Raw genomic sequence first — 19843 nt, forward strand, 5'->3', positions numbered from 1 at the left:
TTGGGACACCAAGCCCTAGCTGCACAGATAAATCCCAATGACCAAAATCCAGAATTTCTTCTCTTTCTGACTTTTCATTATGATTTATTGGAAATTATAGCCCAAGTGTGGATTCTTGTGATTATGACCAGAAAATTGTGCCTTGAACTCCCACAACGCTTGTAGGTTCACGCAAATCTGTATAAATTAACTTCCCCAGGCTTTCCTGTGAGCTGCAGAGAGCCCTTTTTGGGGAGAGGTCAGGCATCGATAATATAATCTTGAGCCTACAGTACACGCTCTATTTGGCTCTACGCAGCTATTTCCTACGCAACGTTCACGTTCACTTTACATCTGCTTGAACCCAGAGGGTCGGGTTTGGCCCTGTATAGCCTGAAGATATTGCAATAAGGTTTGCTTCTTTTTTTTTTTTAGCTCAAAGTTTAGTGATCCAGTTTAAACGTCATGTGGGTTTTTAGGTGGCAGAAGCAAAAGTGGATCCGAAACTTGTTTTTATTAGTCCCCCTATTTTTTACTACCCAACAAGAGATCAGTGCAATGAGTACTGTAAAGTTACCTTAGTAGCAAAAGTTTATGAACTGGTATTATGAATTCACAAAAAGAAAATAATCTGCTCAATCTGAGATGGTTAAATATGTTTTTGCACTCTTGTGTTAAAGTCTCCTTTTGTTAAAGGAGAGATTTTAAAGAATTCTTCCTGTCCCTAAGATTTCTTTATTAAGCAAAACAAACCATCTTTTCAGACTTTTTATTCAACTAAAATTTCTGACCTAATGTTCTGTGATATTTTTTATTATTAATTTTTCAAAGGAGTAACTGACTCCTTTGAAGCATATAAGCATGAAGGTATAAAGCACAGTTATACAGATCAACAATAGGAACAGTAAATACTTACATTTCATATTTAATGCATTTTTTAATATAATTTTAATTGTAACTAAGTGCTAGAAGCTCTGGACTAAGTGTATCTTGACAACATCCGCTTATTAATGCTGGGATTTATTACTTAAAGACCAAGTCCCTGTTCCTCAATACAAAAATATACATTTTGTATATTTTACAAAATGTAAGTAAACTTGTGAGTAATTAAAAAAAATATATTTTAAATGTGAAGAACTGTACATCACATACAAATTGCGCAGCAGAATTTCAGAAGATGGAATGGGACCAAATTCAATGGAGCCAGTGAAGATAAACTGATTTATGCCAGACACAAATGTGGGTCATTAATATTACAGCACAATTTCTATCTGCAGTTTTTCAGGCCATTTACAAAGGCATTGATTATTATTTCTCTGTGATTGTTGATTTAAAAAAAAAAAAAAGGTAGAATTTACTGACTTATTTCATCACTGTAGAATAAAGTGGTGAAAATGGTATTTAGGCCACTCTACACCATTCTGTGCACTGCCCATTCATCCCTTGCCTTCTCCCCCAGAACTGGTCTCTGCCTACACCCCCATCCATGTAACTATGGATAGAGAGGCATTGAGTGTCTATGAATACGTGCATATATTTATATATCCATTCTATCATCACCTTGAGATCCTGTGCAGATTTTTTCAAACACTCAAGAATGATGAGAGTGATTTATTTAGAGTCAGGCTCCACCCACAAATGAACATATCAAAATGTCTGCGAGAAACTCAGTGGTGAATGCCTTATCATTTTCATCTTTTTTTCCTCCTTATTTTTAACTGAGCCTTTATTTATTTTTAAAATAAGTGTTTTTGAAAGCTAAGAAAAAGTTAGTTAAATGGCAATGGAAGGGAAATAAGCACATTTCATTTCTCTTATAATTACTATTTACTTTTAACTATCAGCTCAGGAAAGAAAAGCCTCTGTTAAGCTCCTTTTCCAGGGATTTCATACCGTTATACGAGTACTGGGTTTGATCCACAGATAGTGCAGAAATACAGACACACTGGTTAGCACACCTTGCTAATGGCTTTTGGGGGTGGGGGGGGGAGAATATTAATCTTTAATGAAAACAATATTAGTAGGTTCTGAGAAATTGATACTATGCAAACCTTATCTTAATAACTGTTTTCTCCTTAAAGTTTTATTTGGTTGTTGTCTTAATTTACAGCCTTTGGAATATATGGGGTGGGGTTTTTTTAGTGGTTTAGTGCTTTCTTGCCTGTGCTTGACTAACCCACTGCTTTTATCACCACGTACTTGGTGGAGGCTCGATTCTTATCTCTGACAGCAGTACTAGGGAGTAACGTATTGGTTAATGTCTTTTTAAAATTGGGTACTTTTATTTTCCTGTAAAACCAAAATAAAAACTTGACTCTCACTTGCTGACTTTCTTGTAAATCCAAGATGAAAACTATACAACCACAGAGTCTGTGGGGCTTGCTGGGTACAAACACAAAAGTCGTAGATTTTAGTGGGTGTTAATTGTGTGCAGGAGTAAAACAGAGCTTCGGGGGGGGTGTGTGTGTTCTGTTTGGTTTGCTTTTGGGGGCGCTGTGAAGTTTTACTCATATCTTTAGCTTGGTTTCTTGAAGAGCAAGGGCCAGTGGCTCCCTGAGGGCAGCCCCAGCCGTGGGCATCAGGCACTTCCATGGGCATGCAGGTGGGAGTCAGGATCAGGCCCGGTGAGGGGAACCAGAGTCAGACACAGCCCAGGGGTTGGTGGGCAGGGCCATGCCAATGGCTCCTGTTAAATGTTATATTGGTATTCAACATTGGTAGAGAACTGTGAAATTATCCTGTTACAGATGGTCCATGAAAAAAAAAAAAAAGGAGAAAAGGATGGAACGGAAAAAAGAGGAGAAAGAAAAGGTTAAAAGCATGGGAAAAAGCAAAAAGCAAGAGAAAGGGAGTAAGAGAAACCAGCGAGCACAGTTCCTGTTTGCATACGAGATCACTCATACCGCTCAGCACTAGCAGTGACCGAGGCTGAGAGTCTCTCGTTGCCTTTAATAAGGAGGAGGTCGAAGTCTACTCAGCAATTGCTTGGGAAGCTGTAACAGCTGAAGGGAAGAAGTATGAGTTTCTAAACGAGTTGAAAGAATTGCCTGTAGAAAGAAATCAAGCAAGAGGCAATGAGGTTGAATATTATTTTTCAAGATTTCTGAGATGGAGGAAGGAGAAAAAGCTGTAACATTCTTTAAAGGTCAGAGGGTTGAATTTAAACTGGGAAAACTAGAGTAGGCTTTGCAGGGTTGTAATGAAAGGGAATGAATGGAAATGAAGGAGAAAAAGCAGAACAAATGGGACCAGAACTGCCTGGGAAGGGCTGTGAAAAGTTTCCAATATTTTTTTTTTCCCCTTCAGTTTGCACTGGGGTGACTGGAAACCACCCTGGAAGAGCAAGTACCATAGCACTTGAGTTACTCACTCCGGTGAAGGACTTTGGAAATTTGAAATCATCTGATTTATACCAGAAATTTGAGTTTAAGCTTTTAACATTTTTCAAAAATATCCTAGTAACCTTGCAACTAGCTGTTTTTAAGTAGGTCACTCTCTGATTTCTGTTTTGACTCAAATTCTTTATTTTGTCTTTATCAGAATGGACTAAAGTTGAAAATCAGCACTACTGGCAATTCAGCAATAAGCCTGTGAGAGTTTTATCAGTGTGAGTAGGACAAACCTTAAAGATATTTATCACTAGGAAAAGGCAGCTCAATGATATTATCAAAGCTAATACTAAAATGTGGTAAAGATGGATTTTTCAGCAGTTATACGAAAGGAAACAAAATGTAGAAGCAAGATGATGAATTTAAGCCTAGCTGTAATAAAAAAAAAAAAAAAATATTGAATCTGAGGGAGAGCTAAAAATTGCAAAATGGAGCCTATTTAAAAAATAAATGATGTTAAATTCATGTTTTATGGGAGTTTCAGGTAGTTATAATCCAACTTATGGGTACCATCATCCTGAGAACATGAGATCATTTATCCAGGGGTTTTGATGAAATTATGGCTTTTATTCTGCAAAGCACTGTAGCATTTTCTTTAAAGTTTTGCCAAACTGAAATCCAAAAGTGTAGGTGTCACCAACAAAAAGCATTTAATGCATTATTAAAAAAAAAAAAAGATATTTTACAAAAGGACCAGAGAATACCCAACATTATATTCCTCTAGTGCTTGGTTTGATCCAAAGAATTTTTAACCAGAGAGACTGTGTTCAATATGCAGAGGAATACAGTAAGAAATAATCTAAAATATATTATAAAACAATTATATGAGACACATAAGAGATGAATAAATCACCAGGGTGTCTAAAAGCTTAAATACTATTTCTTTTTCTCACCACTTTTAGAGTTTTAAAATAGAATATAGTACTAAAGGAGAATATAATGTAATTGATTTAGATTTTCCAAGGCTTTTCATAAAGCCCTGCATACACAGCTGTTTGGAAAATGGGTAACCATGGAGTGAATGTTAAGGCCTTTGATGGATTAGGAGCTGGTTGCAAGGCACAAGCAAAGCATAAATGACCATATCTCAGCAGGCAGAAAGATAAATCCTGTGATGCTTCAGGGGTCAGCACCGTGGTTGCTGTATAATGTATTAATTAACAGGTGAATAGACAGAAGCAAAATTTGCCAAAAGAAAAATGCTAGTTTGGCTGATGGGAGTAGGGGAGTTTCCTTATCAGAAAGACGACACTAAAAGATAATTTTATTTAATTTCTCTAGGTAAACGGAACAATTTAAACTACTATCTACGCTGACAGGAAGGCTTTAAGCTAATTCATCCTCTTGGCAAAAACATGGCGTCATTAGGGGCAGCTGGGCAAAGATATCTTTTTCCATACACAACAGTCCTCACATCAGTGTTTAAGATGTTAGCCCGTACTTTAAGGATATTCACTGAATGCCCCAAAGAGTTCTTTCAGCTTTGATCTCCACGGCCTAAAGATCTTCCAGAAATGGAAGAAGGTCAAGATAAGGATGACAAAATTAAAGAAATGTGGGGATTTGGAGGCAATTTAACTCCAGGAGAGTTTAAAATGACCAGGATCACCTGTTTTGGATGTGCCAGACACCTTGGATAATGAATAATAAGTTAGTATAATAGAAGCACCCATCTTCATAAACCGTTATTACTTAGTCACTGTTCAAATCTTCTCAAAAACATCATGTGCTCTTGAGAGCTATGTTTTAAAGTAAGGAGGATGGTTGTGGAGGTATAAAAAAAAGTCATACCAAGTCTAGAAAATATAGGCAGAAAAATGCAGTGAATATTGACTAGCTCCAACAGAATGTTTTGTGAATCTAAGTGTGAACTGTACAGTAATCTTTTAAAATAAAAACACTGGCATTCCTTGCATCCCCTTGCCTACACACACCTACATACAGATATACACAAACTTATAGCTAAAGCCAGAAAGGGTGTTTTGCTTGTCTTACATAAGACATTTTGTGTCCAACAGTATGCAACTCTTGGCTTGAGGGGATTTTTTTTGAAGAGCTGCAGCTAGCTTTTATTTGAAATATTAACCTGAAGGGAGTTCCGTTTAGTAGTAATAATATTTCGGGGGTACTCACTGTACGTAGTCTTTCTTTGCACAAGTAGGCAGGATGAGTGAGACATCTGAAATTGGTGAGACACAGAAGTCCCTGCAGCCATCATTTGTTATCCTTCTTTGTACGCGTTGTGATGTACCCTTTCCTTACATGATTGCCTACTGTGCTGGCCATGAGGCACCTCCCTGCAGACACTGCTTACCTTGGTTGTCCCCTGACATTTTATCTTTCTGCAAATGACAATTCAATCAGGAAAAGTTTGAAGGTTTGGCTTTGGTGGTTTTTTTTTCCTTTTATGTGTGTCCGTATCTCTCAATACTTGCTAATGTAATTCCAGACACCCCAGTAATGTCTATAATGTACAGCTCACCTGTACTGCACAGGAGCAATTCCAACACTTCCTGAAATCGTTGCATTACCATGTCTGTACTGCGTAGCTGCATAGACCCACAGATAAAGTAGGAGCCTTCAGTGAAGTGCCAGCAGACTGACTTAACATGTACGGGCCGAAGGGTCAGCACTTTACCATAAATTCAAGGCACCCTTAGAACATTGGGTTTACAGTCCATGGCTAAAACGGTGATGCAGCGCGTTGGCAGTCAAGGCTGATTCTTCCTGAAAGTCTTGTGTTTACTGCAAAATGCTATAGGGTATGCGTATTCATCATTTTACGTCTGTCCTTTAACCATTTCAGTGGGGGAAAAGCTAATTGATAAATAGCAAGAAGAGAAAAGGCGGTCTTGCACTTTGGACAGTGATGTTTCATCCTTTTCTATGCCATAGCACTTAAACCAGCATGCTGCAAATTTTCCTGTAGTTTTGCTTTTCCTCTTTCCTGAGTGACCAGTGTGAGACACATAGGGTTTGATATCCAGAACTGTTGAGGACTCACATTTTTACTTACGAGTATTTAGCTGTAACAGAAGTCAGTGACTGCTTCTCTGAGCACAGACTGGTAAACACTCGGAAAACCCAATCCAGTGGCATAAAACACAGACATAATTATATATGGGCATTTCCTCATCCATGACAACCAAAATATTATTAATATATGTGTGTGTATGCATGATATGTCTATGCACAATGTGTGCTGCAAAGATACATAGATGGAAGCATACGCCAGCCCAAGCAACAAAATATTTAAATCAAATCTGCTTCTCAGAAAACCAGTTAGTCTAATACTGTTATATATTGTATAATATTTCAGTAGAGCTTTATAAAGCTTCTTCTTAATTAACAATATCATAATCATGACTGAAATGTTGTAAATTATTATATGGCATGAGACGAGGGTTTAATAAACATTTAATGAAATATTTAAAATCTTCTGATAAGGAATTTGTAGTTCTGCTAGAAACAGACTTTTACAAACACTTCATGCTAAATAAGGTGTCATGTTTGATTCCTTATTCATCCTTCAAACTAAATTGAGAAACTGTGCTGTCTTCAACTGAGTATGTCACATATTCCATAGGAATTATTTTTTAAATACCTGCATAAAATACTTAAACTTTCCCAGTAGTAGACTGTATTCTTTCTTCAGTTAAGTAAAATAATGGGTTAATAAATGAAAAAAAAAAAAAATTACAAAAAACCAACCAAACCAAAAACCCAGAAGAAAATTCATTCAAAACACTGAAATTTTAAGCTAGCGCTTTGTGAATTTCCTGCACTAAAACCTCTTAAATCTGCATAATGGTTGGCCTTTTCTCCTAACAGAGCACCATTTTTTTCATGTAGTGGCTCATTCATGGATTTTTGCTTTATTAGTCTCCCCTGATAACCCTTAGCTTACAATACCACCAATCATCCTGGAAAATTTTGTTGATTTATGTGACGTGCACAACGGTGATGTTTAGTGCAAGTACAGATTCTCTGCGTGAGATTTTCAGGGATCCTTCCTTCAAGTTTTAGCAGTGAGCAGTCCAAACCTTTAGACTGCTAAGTCATTCTTGAATGCTCTTACCCAAGTCAGACCAGACTTTTACAGCAACTTAAGGGCTATTTTGACCAGGTGATTGGCGCCTAAAATGATGTGTCTAGTCTCTATGAATGCGGTGTAGAGAAAATCAAATTTCCGAAGGGCATCTACAAATGCTTAAATGAATGCAGAGCTACGAAGAGCTAGCCAGGAGGGCAAAGTTGAATATAAAGGAGTGTATGAGATCAGTCATTTCTCTAGAGCTCAAGCATCTGGTTGGTCTAAGGACAGTCTGGTCTGGAGAACAACCTCTGGTCTTTGACAAGGGTGATTCCCTTGCATCCAAACCCCTGGCTACTAGAAATAGTTGAGTAGGTGTTTGTCTCGTTTAAATGAAACTCTGCGGAGTAGCTCTGTTGATGCCATTCAAAACAGACTTCTGGCTAGAAAAAATGCCCCAAAGTTGAGTCCTTTGGGAACCCTTCAGTTCCAGTGAGATTTGGATGGAAAGCAGCCACTTCTTGCTCAGCCAGTACCCTCCTGCACACCCTTCTGATTTAGAGCCAAAACTGTTCTAGGCTTTGGTGCAAGAATGGGATTACTTTATGCCTAAACTTGGTTGTCCAAAGCAGACATCTGGTCTAAGCCAGTCATCTTTCCTCCCTCTCTGTTCAATGGGCAGAAGAATTTCAAAATTTTGATTCAGCTGAACTCAAACTGCTTGCTTAAAGTAGGTGTGATGAATTATGTAATGGAAACATCTATTGCTCTCCCTTTGCTATAGGGAAACAGATTATTTTTTTTCCAGATGTGTGAAGTAGAATAAAACCAGGCCAAATTTCCTAACTCCCATTGATACCAGTAAGAATTAGAAACCCATGCACCTGGAGGGAGCTTGACCTTCGTTGCTTTTTTTATGTCTTAATTACACCTTTCTAGATTTCTGAACATTCACATCTACTTAGGATTGTGAGGAATTCGAGTTCCTAAATAATAAGGCCATAGAAGTGCATTACATTAGCCAGGCATTCATTTAATCTTGCATATTAATGAAAACTTAATATTCTAATGCTACGAACAATAATGCCCAAACATTTTTATTTTTTTTTTATCTCAGTAATTCTGTTATGTAACCTAACTTTTCCCTATTGGTGATCATATTGTTCCCATATCACTAAACAAAACTTGCAGCTGTTTTAAGTACAGACATTGCAGTGCAAACTGATTGCCATAGGAAAGTCAATAGAGAATATGTTTTTTAGAAAATAGATAATTATTTTATAATTTTAATATGTAGGAGATATGGGTGTGGTGGGAGAAAAACAAGAAAAGTTTTAGAGAAAATATTTTCTGTGTGGAGCAGGGTGGTTCATAAGAAAATACAGGTTGTATCAAGGCATGAATTCACCCATGGTGATGTGCTCGTTTTCTATTATACTGAGAGTAAAAGAAAAAAAAAGATTTTTTTGAAAATTAATCAATAGATGAAATGGAAGTAATTTTAACTTTGTTGTTTCCCAGTTTTTCTCCAGCACACATTCAACCTAGATTTTGTTGGCAGTGATCTTACTTTCAATGCCATTGAAAACTCATCTGCTTTAAAAATCTGTTTTTGTTGGGAAGACAAAGTCAGTAAATTAGAAGTGTTGCTATTATCTTGGGACCTGATTCTGTCAACATTTATGCAGGTGCCTAATTAATTCATATAGTTAGACTGAGAAATGTTAATGGGTTACATTTTTAGTCTTAAGTGTATGCATAACTGTTTTCAAGACCACAGCTCAAACTAAGAAACCAATATTTAATTTTTCCCCAAAGTATTGATTTTCTTCTGAATCTGAAATTCATAGCCGATCTCTCTGTATGTAATAAATGAATCCTCCTCTCTCTGATGCATGTACGAGTTTCAACTTGAGATAGAGATTTTATGCCTTTGCCTGAATTTTGCTTGTAGCTATTTCACTGTTGGCATAAGAATATTTCTTTGCACAGTAAATGACAGATAAGGAAGACTGGCGGTTTTGCGGGTGCAAATGAGTTAGGTATTTCCCCATACATCGTTGTCTTGGACCTCCTCAAGTGTGGCCCAATAACCTTAACTGGAGAATAATACAGTTCTGAACTCAATTTCCAAAACCTTTACTGGCAACACTTGCTTAGAGAAACTATAATAGCATCTTATTAGTTTAAGACTTTTTTGCTTGCTTGTCTAATAAAAAATAAGCACTGATGTAAAAATGCAATTGGCAAGCAAGCAATTCATAATATAGTTTAATATCTATTTCCATTTTGAAACAGTAGGTAACGTTCATGTGTAAAAACATAAATTAAGAACTAAACTGTAGCCAGGTCTGCAAGGTCAAAATTGTTGAAAGAAGCTTTCGCACCCAACGGGCAGTCCCATGTGGCCAAAAATTAGTACCTCATGTTCACCAAAATGAATAAAATGTACTTTTCCATCTCCTCCCGATGGCCTGATCCTTATGAATCTACTACTGCTGCTGCTTGAATGAATTAATGGAGTCAGGACTGTTGGCATCTTTCCAGTGGCATAGTGAGAAAAATGACCTATGGGGCTTCAGTCTGGAAGATTATTGCTGTAAGGCTTCAGTGACGGAACTGAAGGACTTTAAAAATGTAGATAGAAGGGGAAGAAATCCCATACAGAGAGAATATAGAAAAATATGGAAAAGTCTGTCATCCTTTAACAATTGAGCTCTGCTTTGACCTCTACCTATTTGTTTTTCTTGTACATCCATTTCAAGAAAAGTGTGGTTGTAAGTCCAATAACATTGTTTTAGTGAAGTAATGTAGGAGTTTGAAACATCTCTCAGAAATTAAATGTTTATTTCTGGTGAGGAGTGTTTCTTACTGTAGCACATTTTGCAGGATCTGGTGCTGAACAAAGACCCTATAGCTGCCTATTAAATACTTTGACAACAATTTCCATGATACCAGGGGGAGTTCTGATTTAGCAAGTAAATAATCTCTTAAAATATTTAACTTCTATATCTCTCATGTACATCTCTGTGCCTAAAACTACAACTTCAGAGGGTCTGCTTGTGACCAGACTAGCATAACAAATACAGCATTTATCCCTGCCCACTTTTCCTGTGTGCTTTCATATTCATAGGTCAAGTAAAAAAAAAAAAAAAAGGAGAACAATAATTGTACTCCAAATATAATGTTTAGATGTTAAATGTAAATTACAATATATATTGCAAGAAGAGAATTTAATTGCAATGGTCAACTAAACCAAGCACCTTTATCTTTTTTTTGGAAAAAAATCTGAAATCTGTTAGGCTGTGAACAATTTCCTTGAGGAGTTGGTAGAAGTTCCTTCATTTGAGTATTTTAAACATGATTAAGAAATAGCTTTTAGATAAAGAGTATAGAAGCATTTATGTTATTTAGACTAATTTGTGTTATAGAAACATAGAAATACACGTCTGGATACAACCACAAAATATGGGGTTTTTTTTAAAAAAAAAAAGAAGCCAAACATTTTCACATCTTATACTCGCGCGACAAAAATCTCTGACAAGTACTTAAAAATTGAGCATGGTTCTCCAATAGGGCTTCACCATGCAACTTCACAGTATCTTCTCTCAATTCTTTTTTATATATTGTAATAATTCTAGGTTGACCTTTGTCATTTTTCACAATAGAATCACATTGTTAGACACATTGCAAAAATCCATTTGACTTATCTTTCTGGTTTGACAATGTATCACAGGCAATTACACCTTGAGATGCTTTTCCTCATGAGTTCCATGTCCACCTTATAGTAATTTAATTTACATTTCCCTTGTTTTGCTTCTAAGGATGTCATGTGTGGCCATGTCAAAAATCTTACCAAAGTCAAGCTGTATCACATCTACTGCTTCTCCCGACCCACTCGTTAGCTGTCCTGCCAAGGAAAATATTGTAATAGCTTGATGCAACCTATTTTGACAAATCTGTTGCCTTTCCAACATCTGCTCATTATTTACAAGATAATTAAACATTAATTGCTTTACATCATGTTTCATTTTCTTTCTGGGTACTGAAATTAGGCTGAATGTCCTAGAATTCTTCCTTCTTTTCTTCTCTACTCTTATATAAATAGATAAGTGCTGCTTCTTCTAAATCCCTGGAATTTTCACTATTATTGTTTTTCTTGCATTCTCAAAAATGGTTTAAAATTGCTTTGATTACTTTTTTAAGAACTGCAGGGTAAATTTCATTATGCTCTGTTAACTTGAAGATATATTTAATAGATACGTTTCTTAATGTTTATGTAGATGTTCTGCAAACTGCCCTTTCCTAATTCAGATCTGTTGCACTTGCTATTAATTACATTAAATACCTGACTACCTCTGCTATTTAGGAGATTCTAGACAGAAATGCCTTCTTTTCTGTTGCCTTTTTTGCATCTCTAGCTTTACTTTTTTCATCCCCATAACCCTAAATATTTTTTCTTTTATTCTTTATGTTTACCTGTTTTCATTGTATCTTAATAATTGCTTTTTGCTTTTCAGGCTAAAGGCTTCCTTATGCAATCACATTAGTCTCCTACTACACTTTCAAGTGTTCCATTAATTAAGATAATTGAATATAAGCATTTATTAATACTCCTTCCAAAACTTCCAGCATTCTCAAACTCCTTTTCTACTTAAAAGGTTTCTCCTCTACCTAGCAATGTTTTGTTAATGTTTACTTTCTTAAGTCTGTTGTTGCTGTCACTTTTTCCTGTTTTCTCCAGTATATCCCAAGCACTTTTTGAACATTATCTGCGTGAAAGATACAATTCTATTTTTTCACCTGTGTACACGAACAAACATATATATATATATATGTTTGTATACATATAGGCAGAATAAACACGATTTGAATAGATATTCCCCTTTAAAGGATTCCCCTTTAACATCCAGTGAGTAATACTTAAACACAAGAAACAGAAAGGTTGAGCTTGTAGTTGCTGCCAGTTGTTCTTCAAAATGTAAATAATACAGTATAGTAATACAATTGAATAATGTTTTTCTGTGTTTTTCCTTTAAATCAGATAGTAAGAAAGATGACTAAAACATAGGTTTCATTATGAGTAAAATATATTTAAGGACCTTCAGCCAAGAAGAAAACGTGGTTTCCTGCCACAGTGAAAGTTCACTTCCTAGGAAAGACTGTCACGGCTCTTGATGAAAATGACACTGGAAATTCCCCTTCGTATTCATCAGTCGGGATCAGGCTACCAAAAACTGTATTTAAAAATGAGGTCTAGGGAAAAAATTATAAAGAAAAATAATATTATAACAAAAAGGCAACCACCTAAGTTAGGAATCGTCTTTTCCTCTTCTTCCAATTATAGTGCCAAAATAATGAAGCCAATGGTACGTGATTTGGATACCTAGATGCTAGAAGAAGGCAAATAATAAAAATGATGCAAATATAATTAAAATATGGCTATCTAAAAATCTTAAGCTTGACCTAAGTTCCTTAAATTTGTAAGAATTAATCCCAGCGGACTTTGTATCCACATTTCTAACGAAGCATTGATTCTAATTGTCCTGTAATATATGAGAGCCCAGTCCTCCAATATTATAGTTAAAATATTGAATAGGAGTAACTAACTACAGGGGTATAAGTGCGTTATGATTAGTGAGACCTGATGTTCACATCCTGTTTGTAGGATTTGGGTTTAAGGTGTTAGAGGACTGATTTCGCAAACATTTATGTTTCTGCATATGAGATATGCAGAAAGTGATTATAGCTTCAAAGGAATCCTGTATAAAGTTTGAAGAAAAGCCTCTGGTTACTTCAAGGCATGCCTTTAAACTATTTACATAAGTAAATAATTGCTTTAAGATATATGTTCAAAAAGCTCATACCACGGTTTATAATACCCTTAGCTAATACCTATGGCTATTTTTTGTTATATACATGATGACAGTGAAGAAACAGAATGTCCATTTACATGCCTTCACAAAAGTAATTTGCTAGATTTTGCATTCCAAACATGTTTTGTCCCTTATATGATTATTTTTATTCAATATGAGCTAGACTGGAGTTAGTTATCTAAATTAGTAGGCATAATGGTTACATTTTGCTTTGATCATTTGGTATAAATATGTACTGCGTTCGTTCCAAGTTGTAAAGGTTTTAAATATACTTTGCTGATAGCTCAGATAGCTTGCAGTCTTTTAAAAGTTAGTAAATCACACTTTTTAAAGGAAGTTTTACAGTCTTTGTTGTGCGATTGGAGGAGAGAATACGAAGATGGCTATTTTCATGCTGTCAGAAAACGTGCCAGAGCTCTGCATGTGTCGAATTGGTATAAACCACACGCCATGAGCCTTCCTGGGTCTTGAAATTGTAATAACAGTATGTACCATGTCTATGGGAAAGTATTTATGCCCAAGGGCAGGGGAAAATGTTCACAAAAGAAGGTGTCTAATCTTACTGCCTTTCATTTTGTTTAATCTAGTTATGCCACGTTTTGCTGAACAAGTTGAGGTTGCCATTGAAGCTTTGAGCGCGAATGTCCCACAGCCATTTGAAGAGAATGAGTTCATAGATGCCTCCCGCTTGGTTTATGATGGAGTTCGTGACATCAGGAAAGCTGTTCTGATGATAAGGGTATGTAAGGCACCTGGGAAATAAAAGTTGGGACCTACGGGAAAGTATCACATTGGATGAAAGGAATGTAAAAGCTTCTTGGAATCAACTTTGTGTCATAATAAGCCAGAAAAGCTTGACATTGAAACAAGCGTGAAACAAAAGTATGTGGAGCAAAAAAGAATTTGTAAGTAAAGAGATGAGGGATTTTAGGGGATGAACCACAATTAATTTGTTAATCACCTAGGAGAGGAGTTGCTCACAACTGCCAATAGATGTAAACTTCATTACTGTTTCTGTAGTAACAGCATTAATTTGCTAAGATCTTCAAAGTTTGCATAGAATTTTTTGGGTTTTTTTTTTTTCTTCCTAATGTATGTGTGCTACCTAGGATATGAGATAAGTCTGGTTAAAATCTAAATGAATAAAGAAATAATCTTGCTGCTCCAGTGAGCCTCTGCAGGGATGGTTTTGAATGTTTACTGAGGTAAAGAATGTGTCATTTCAGCGTTGACTAACCAGTTGATTCAATTTGCTTAGGCATCTTCTAAAAAACCAACCAAATAAATAAAAAAACCCCACAGTACAACGTAATTATTGTTAGAGTAGATGTGTATCTTGCTTTTCAGTGTAGTCTACAGTCAAAGATTAATAAAAACCAAACAAACAACTGGTTTGGCCATCTCTTCAGCAATATAAACCCTTATTTGAAACCCAAATTACCTTGAATCTGCCCCAGTGAAAGCTACGTACAAATAAAGCTATGGTGGAAATCACAGAGAAAACTTAGGAAACAAATAACCACGCTAAAACAACTCATCCCTTTGAGCAAACGGGTAACGTACACTTGTGGTTGTGAGTACAGTACGGTGCTGATGTAAGACTACAGGCAGTTGGAGCGCTCCAAAATAGATTCATTTTAGTTATCTGTCGCTATGTATTAACATTTACACAAAAAGCTTTTGACAGACTTAATTTTATAACTGCAAAACATAAATTCCATTCCCTACCCAGTGCTGATCTCAGGTAGCCTGAATTATAATCACGGTTGATGATGGGGGCATAGCCGCCGCCCTGTTTTCTGGGTTTGCAACATTTTGGGGTATTTGCAACTCTTCTGGACTGGGCTGGAAGTGAAAGATCTGCATAGTAAAGGATCTCTGTTTTTCCTTTGATTACCCAGTTCCTTAGTCTGTAGCAGGAGTTTCCAAACTTCTGTCAGGACAAGGACCTCTTCTAAGCACATTTTAATCTTTTATAGTCTCTGATGAGTCACTTTAAATTGCTTCATGAGACATGATCATCAGGGGGGATCTGCTACAGCCCCATGCTTTCCCATCCCCTACGCAGAGTTCTGCCTTCCAGCACCCCCCTGTACATCAGAGCTGTCCCAGAGAGGTTGCCGTGAGACTGTCCGTGCTGGGTGAGATGTTTCTGCTAAGCACAAAGCACCATTTTAAATTCTGGAGGCACATTCACTTATTTCATTGCTGTCTTCCTGTTATTTTAACCACTAGCTTGGAAAGCTGATCAGCGTGCAAGCTTTGCAGTATCCTTAGAGGCATCCCAGGTTACTTTTGCAATCGTATCGCTACTACTTTCCTCTCCTTGTATGATATGAGTTAATGAGTTCTGGTTACCCAGACTAGGAAGACGTATTTTTGCATTCAGACAATTTACTTATTCATGGAGCTAAATGTAGTGCTCCTTACCCAGGCAGAGAACAAAGGACATAAATGGATTCATTATCCTCGTGAGTTAACTGGGAAAATCCACATATATAAACTTACACAGACCAGAGTTTGCTGAATCAGAACTTTGTTTTCTGTAGAAAACAAAATTAGTTTCAGTTTGAGACACTCTTCAGCATTCCCATCTGGACATCTCTCACTGAAATGGAATGTATAATTACAGGGTGAGCATTAAGCTATAAAAGACAGTCTTTAGAATATTTTTATCTAATAATCTATTAAATTTCATGCACACCTTTAATTCAGGCTGTAAAACTTCTTGCAGAATAATAATAATAAATAAATAAATAAAAGCCTTGAAAACTTTTTAGGGCATCTGACACAAGCAATTATTTTCAGGCAGTAATTGTTCATGTGCATACCATGAAAGATTGAATTTATCTGAGATGATTCCCTCATTCCATGGAGAAAATAAAGCCACTTTTAAAACTAATTTTTGTTGCTATTATTACTTCTAGTAAGCTGAAGGAAAGGGGGATAATATCTGTTCTTCTCTTTTCCCTTGAGAAAAGGAGGTTTTATTGTCCCTTTGGAGGAGAAAGGAGGCTCATTTTTGCGTTGGGGACTATTATTATGATTTATATAGAAGAAAAAAAAATCTCTTTCCCAACTTAAGTAGTAGTATAAATAAATTTAGGAGTATAATTATAGAACCTAAAAATAAGATAGAAAATAATAACTGAGTTCCAACATCTTTTATATTACTGCTTCGGGACCAAATTGCACTTTGTTTTTTTCATAGCTACTTATGAAATCCCCTCAGTTATTAGACAGAAACCCTCTCTACAGTTAAGAAGGATCACAATGGCACCGTTTCTCATTCTTGTCTCTGAGGCCAGCCTTCTCTTTTCACGTGTGGCCTTTGCCTTCGGAACCTCGCTGTTCGTTGCATCTATGTTAGCATTAGCGTTGCATTTGTTAGGATCAGGGGTGCACTTTTGGAGTCAATGTCCAGTTGTTCCTTCTTGCTGTATTTAAGTTCATGTTGTAGAGTACTCTTAGAGCATATAAACTTGATTCTTTTGGGTGATCCTGAAAGATGTGCTCTAGGTGTGCCTTAAATGCACTTCTATTAGTAAGGGACTTTCAGTCTATGGGAGCAGACTACAGTGAGCCTGAATAAACATGAAATGAGGGTAGTGCAAATGTGGGGTCCCTAGCACCAACTGCTTGGATATATGAATCCTCTTCTGCTCTTCCACACTTGTAAGCTTGGCCTTGATCACCTATGGGGTAGCCACCGGTGGTGACATCCGAAATGCTGCTACATCTCAGATCACAAAGTGCAGAATCCCGTTATCTTTTCAAATAGCCTATCTCCAAAGGGTGCTGTGGGGTTCCTTGTCTACATGGACTGTCCGTTGCTTCTTGGGTTGAATTTAAAATATTAGATTATACTGTAAATCATTAAACAGCTGAAGAAGACCTGCTGTCGAGAGGTTCTCTGCCTCTGTCCCTCAGCTGCTGCTTGCAGCACCTGAGTCACTCAGGCTGCAACTGCCTTTGTAAAAAAAACAAATGTACAGAATACTGTGGCATTGAATAAAAAAAGCATATTATAAAGGCTTTTTTTTCCTCCCTAGCTTTTAGAATTAGAGGGTATTTTCATGGCGGAAAATGAAGGAGTATCTTTTCAGTGTGGCTTTCTTGTTGCAAGGTTAGCTTGACTTGGTGTTTACAGCGCTGAAATTCTTATAATTGCATCTTAGAATTTTAAGTGCATACAGCACTATAGCATAGTGGGGTTTCTGTCTTCATCAAGTATATTTGAATTGGTGAATTATTAAACAAAAATAGCATTTATAAATCTGCATGTATATGCTATTTTACGACTTATACAAGCATAATTCACATTTTTATACTGCAGTTACAAAAGATAAAATTGTATCGATGGAAGATATTTTGTTTACAGCCAGATCTTCAGTCTAGCAGCCAGAGAGCCATTTAAAAAAAAAAAAAAAAAAAAAAAAATTCCAATGACTGGAAGCTGAAAGTCACCAAATTCATATTAGAAATAAAACATGCATCTTAAAATAGAAAGTATATATATACTGGGTGATTTATCCAGGATTGTGAAAGATTCTTCTCCATGGTGGTAGAATTCATCTGAATTAGATGAATGAAGTGAAGAATATGCTCTATGTATAGCAGAGATACTGTATTTGAAAAAAAAAAATTAGTCCTGGGAAGTCTTATGGCCTGTGCTGCAGAACAGACAGACTAAGAACTATGAAAATGGTCCGTTTTTCTGCTGAAATCAATGAGTTAATAAAATCTGATAGTTTTGATGATTACTCTAGTTCCTCCTGCCACTGGTGGTTGTCAGAGTTTTGTTTGGAAGCTGTCTCCCATCTCAAATCCATGTTTCCTACGTCTTTGTAACCATAGGCTCAGGTATCTGCAAGACTGATTCAGTCCTTCTGTCTTCCAACTCCGATAAATTAAGTTCCAGACTTTGTTGTCTTGGAAACTAGGTTTTAAATACCAAGGTCCTGTTAGTTGTGCACAAAAATTAGTGTTGTTAAGATAGGTTTAGAAGGCCCTGCTAAGGTTAAAAGTCTTTAAGTAAAGGTACTTCAATATAATGTTTCTTTTTTTATACCTTTGTGCCTAAACAAGCAGGAGACCCTATTATATATGGGCTGCATCTTCAAGAGATCAGATAAAACAAAGCAATGGTGAAAAGCATGTGACATGTCTGAAATGGCAGCATACAGATAGCACGGAGCTACTGTTCTTCATCTGAATGAAAAATGTAGCTATTTTTGGAAGTAAATGAGGGTGTTAAATTCACCACACTTGGAAACCTTAAGAGAGTGAATCTGAAAGTTCGTTTTGAATTAGATCTCAGTTGTACAGAGGGGCAAACCCCGACATTCCTTGTGCTTGTAGTATATTAATAACAGTTGCATTTACTTGTCCTTTTGGTTTGCACTACGTTTTCTCCAAGTTCAACATCGATACCCATTAAGTTTCAATCTTTTAAAGACCACAAATTTTAAGATGATGAATGTCAGGCAGTAACAGCAATGTGGTTTTTCTGAATGTTTCTTTGAGAATAAATCCCCGAAACAGAGAATTTTCAGCTTATTTTAGCTTTTTAAGAGGCATCCTCATGTCCTTACTGGTTACAGTGTTGAGTCGTAATATTTTGAACATTACGCCCTTACTTTATCACAACTCTGAGTATGAAAGCCTGAGGAGGGGCTGCGCATTATCTTTTATAGTCGTCTTATAAAAGTGGAAACAGAAGAAACTAAGAACAGTGTACTTGGCAGGGAAAAGGGTGCTGGTTTTACAATGATCAGTGCAACTGGCTAGTTGAATTGATTTGGAGGATGGGGAAGAGCCAGCTGGTTTATGAAGAAGCGGTTGAAACTCTCCACCCTCTTCCTGTTCTTCACAGTAAAGCCTAGGCAGATGAAAAGCTGAGCCCTGTGATAGGAAATACTCTCTTTTGCTCAGGGAGTTGTATGGTTCTCTTAGTAGCTGGTCCGCTTATGGCAGATTTTAAAGTCCTATCCTGCCCTCAAGCAGCTGAGCAGAGAGAATAAAGTGATTAAAAGTGATTGGAAAGCAAGACCACTGGACATCATAATGATGGATACCTATCTTTTTTTTTTTTTTTTTTCCTGTGGCAGAAGAGAAAAGACAAATTCATTTTTCCACATAAACTTCATCCCCTGTCCATCCTGTTATAAACACTATTTGTACCTGCCTCTCTCCAGAGCTGCAGCCTGAGTTTCGTTACCATACTGTCATACTTGGTTATTTCTTCCTCCAGCACTCAGCATCAAAACACGTATTTAATTCATATTCTTTAAGCCAAATGACGATGGCTGTGTTTTACTCTCCCCATCATGTGCACTTCACCATGTAGCTAGCGAAGCAGCTGATTTTCTGTTACAAACAGTGATGTGCACTTCATGTTGGAAACCAGGCTGTAATATAAATACCGCCAAAAGACTTCTCTACATTATGTTAGAGGGTTTGGACCAGTTCCTAGTGACTGAGCATCTTCAAGACAGAGCTGTAATGACAACTGGCAATGATTAGCACCTCTGCTAGCAAACTTGACGTTGCCTCCAAGCATGAAA

At 36.7% G+C, this 19843-nt stretch overlaps 1 protein-coding gene across 4 annotated transcripts in view; it reads left to right on the forward strand.

Moving 5' to 3' along the window:
- LOC104131806 (catenin alpha-2) overlaps positions 1-19843 on the forward strand; it is a 468889-nt gene that overhangs the window by 406398 nt on the left and 42648 nt on the right. For all 4 annotated transcript variants that reach the window (XM_009645015.2, XM_009645023.2, XM_009645031.2 and 1 more), the window contains one exon: positions 13865-14016. In XM_009645015.2, the coding sequence (XP_009643310.1) occupies positions 13865-14016 (152 nt within the window). The remainder of the gene's footprint in view (positions 1-13864; positions 14017-19843) is intronic.

This window comes from Egretta garzetta, unplaced genomic scaffold (genome assembly GCF_000687185.1).
Source record: "Egretta garzetta isolate BGI_Z169 unplaced genomic scaffold, ASM68718v1 scaffold570, whole genome shotgun sequence".
NCBI classification, from domain to species: domain Eukaryota; kingdom Metazoa; phylum Chordata; class Aves; order Pelecaniformes; family Ardeidae; genus Egretta; species Egretta garzetta.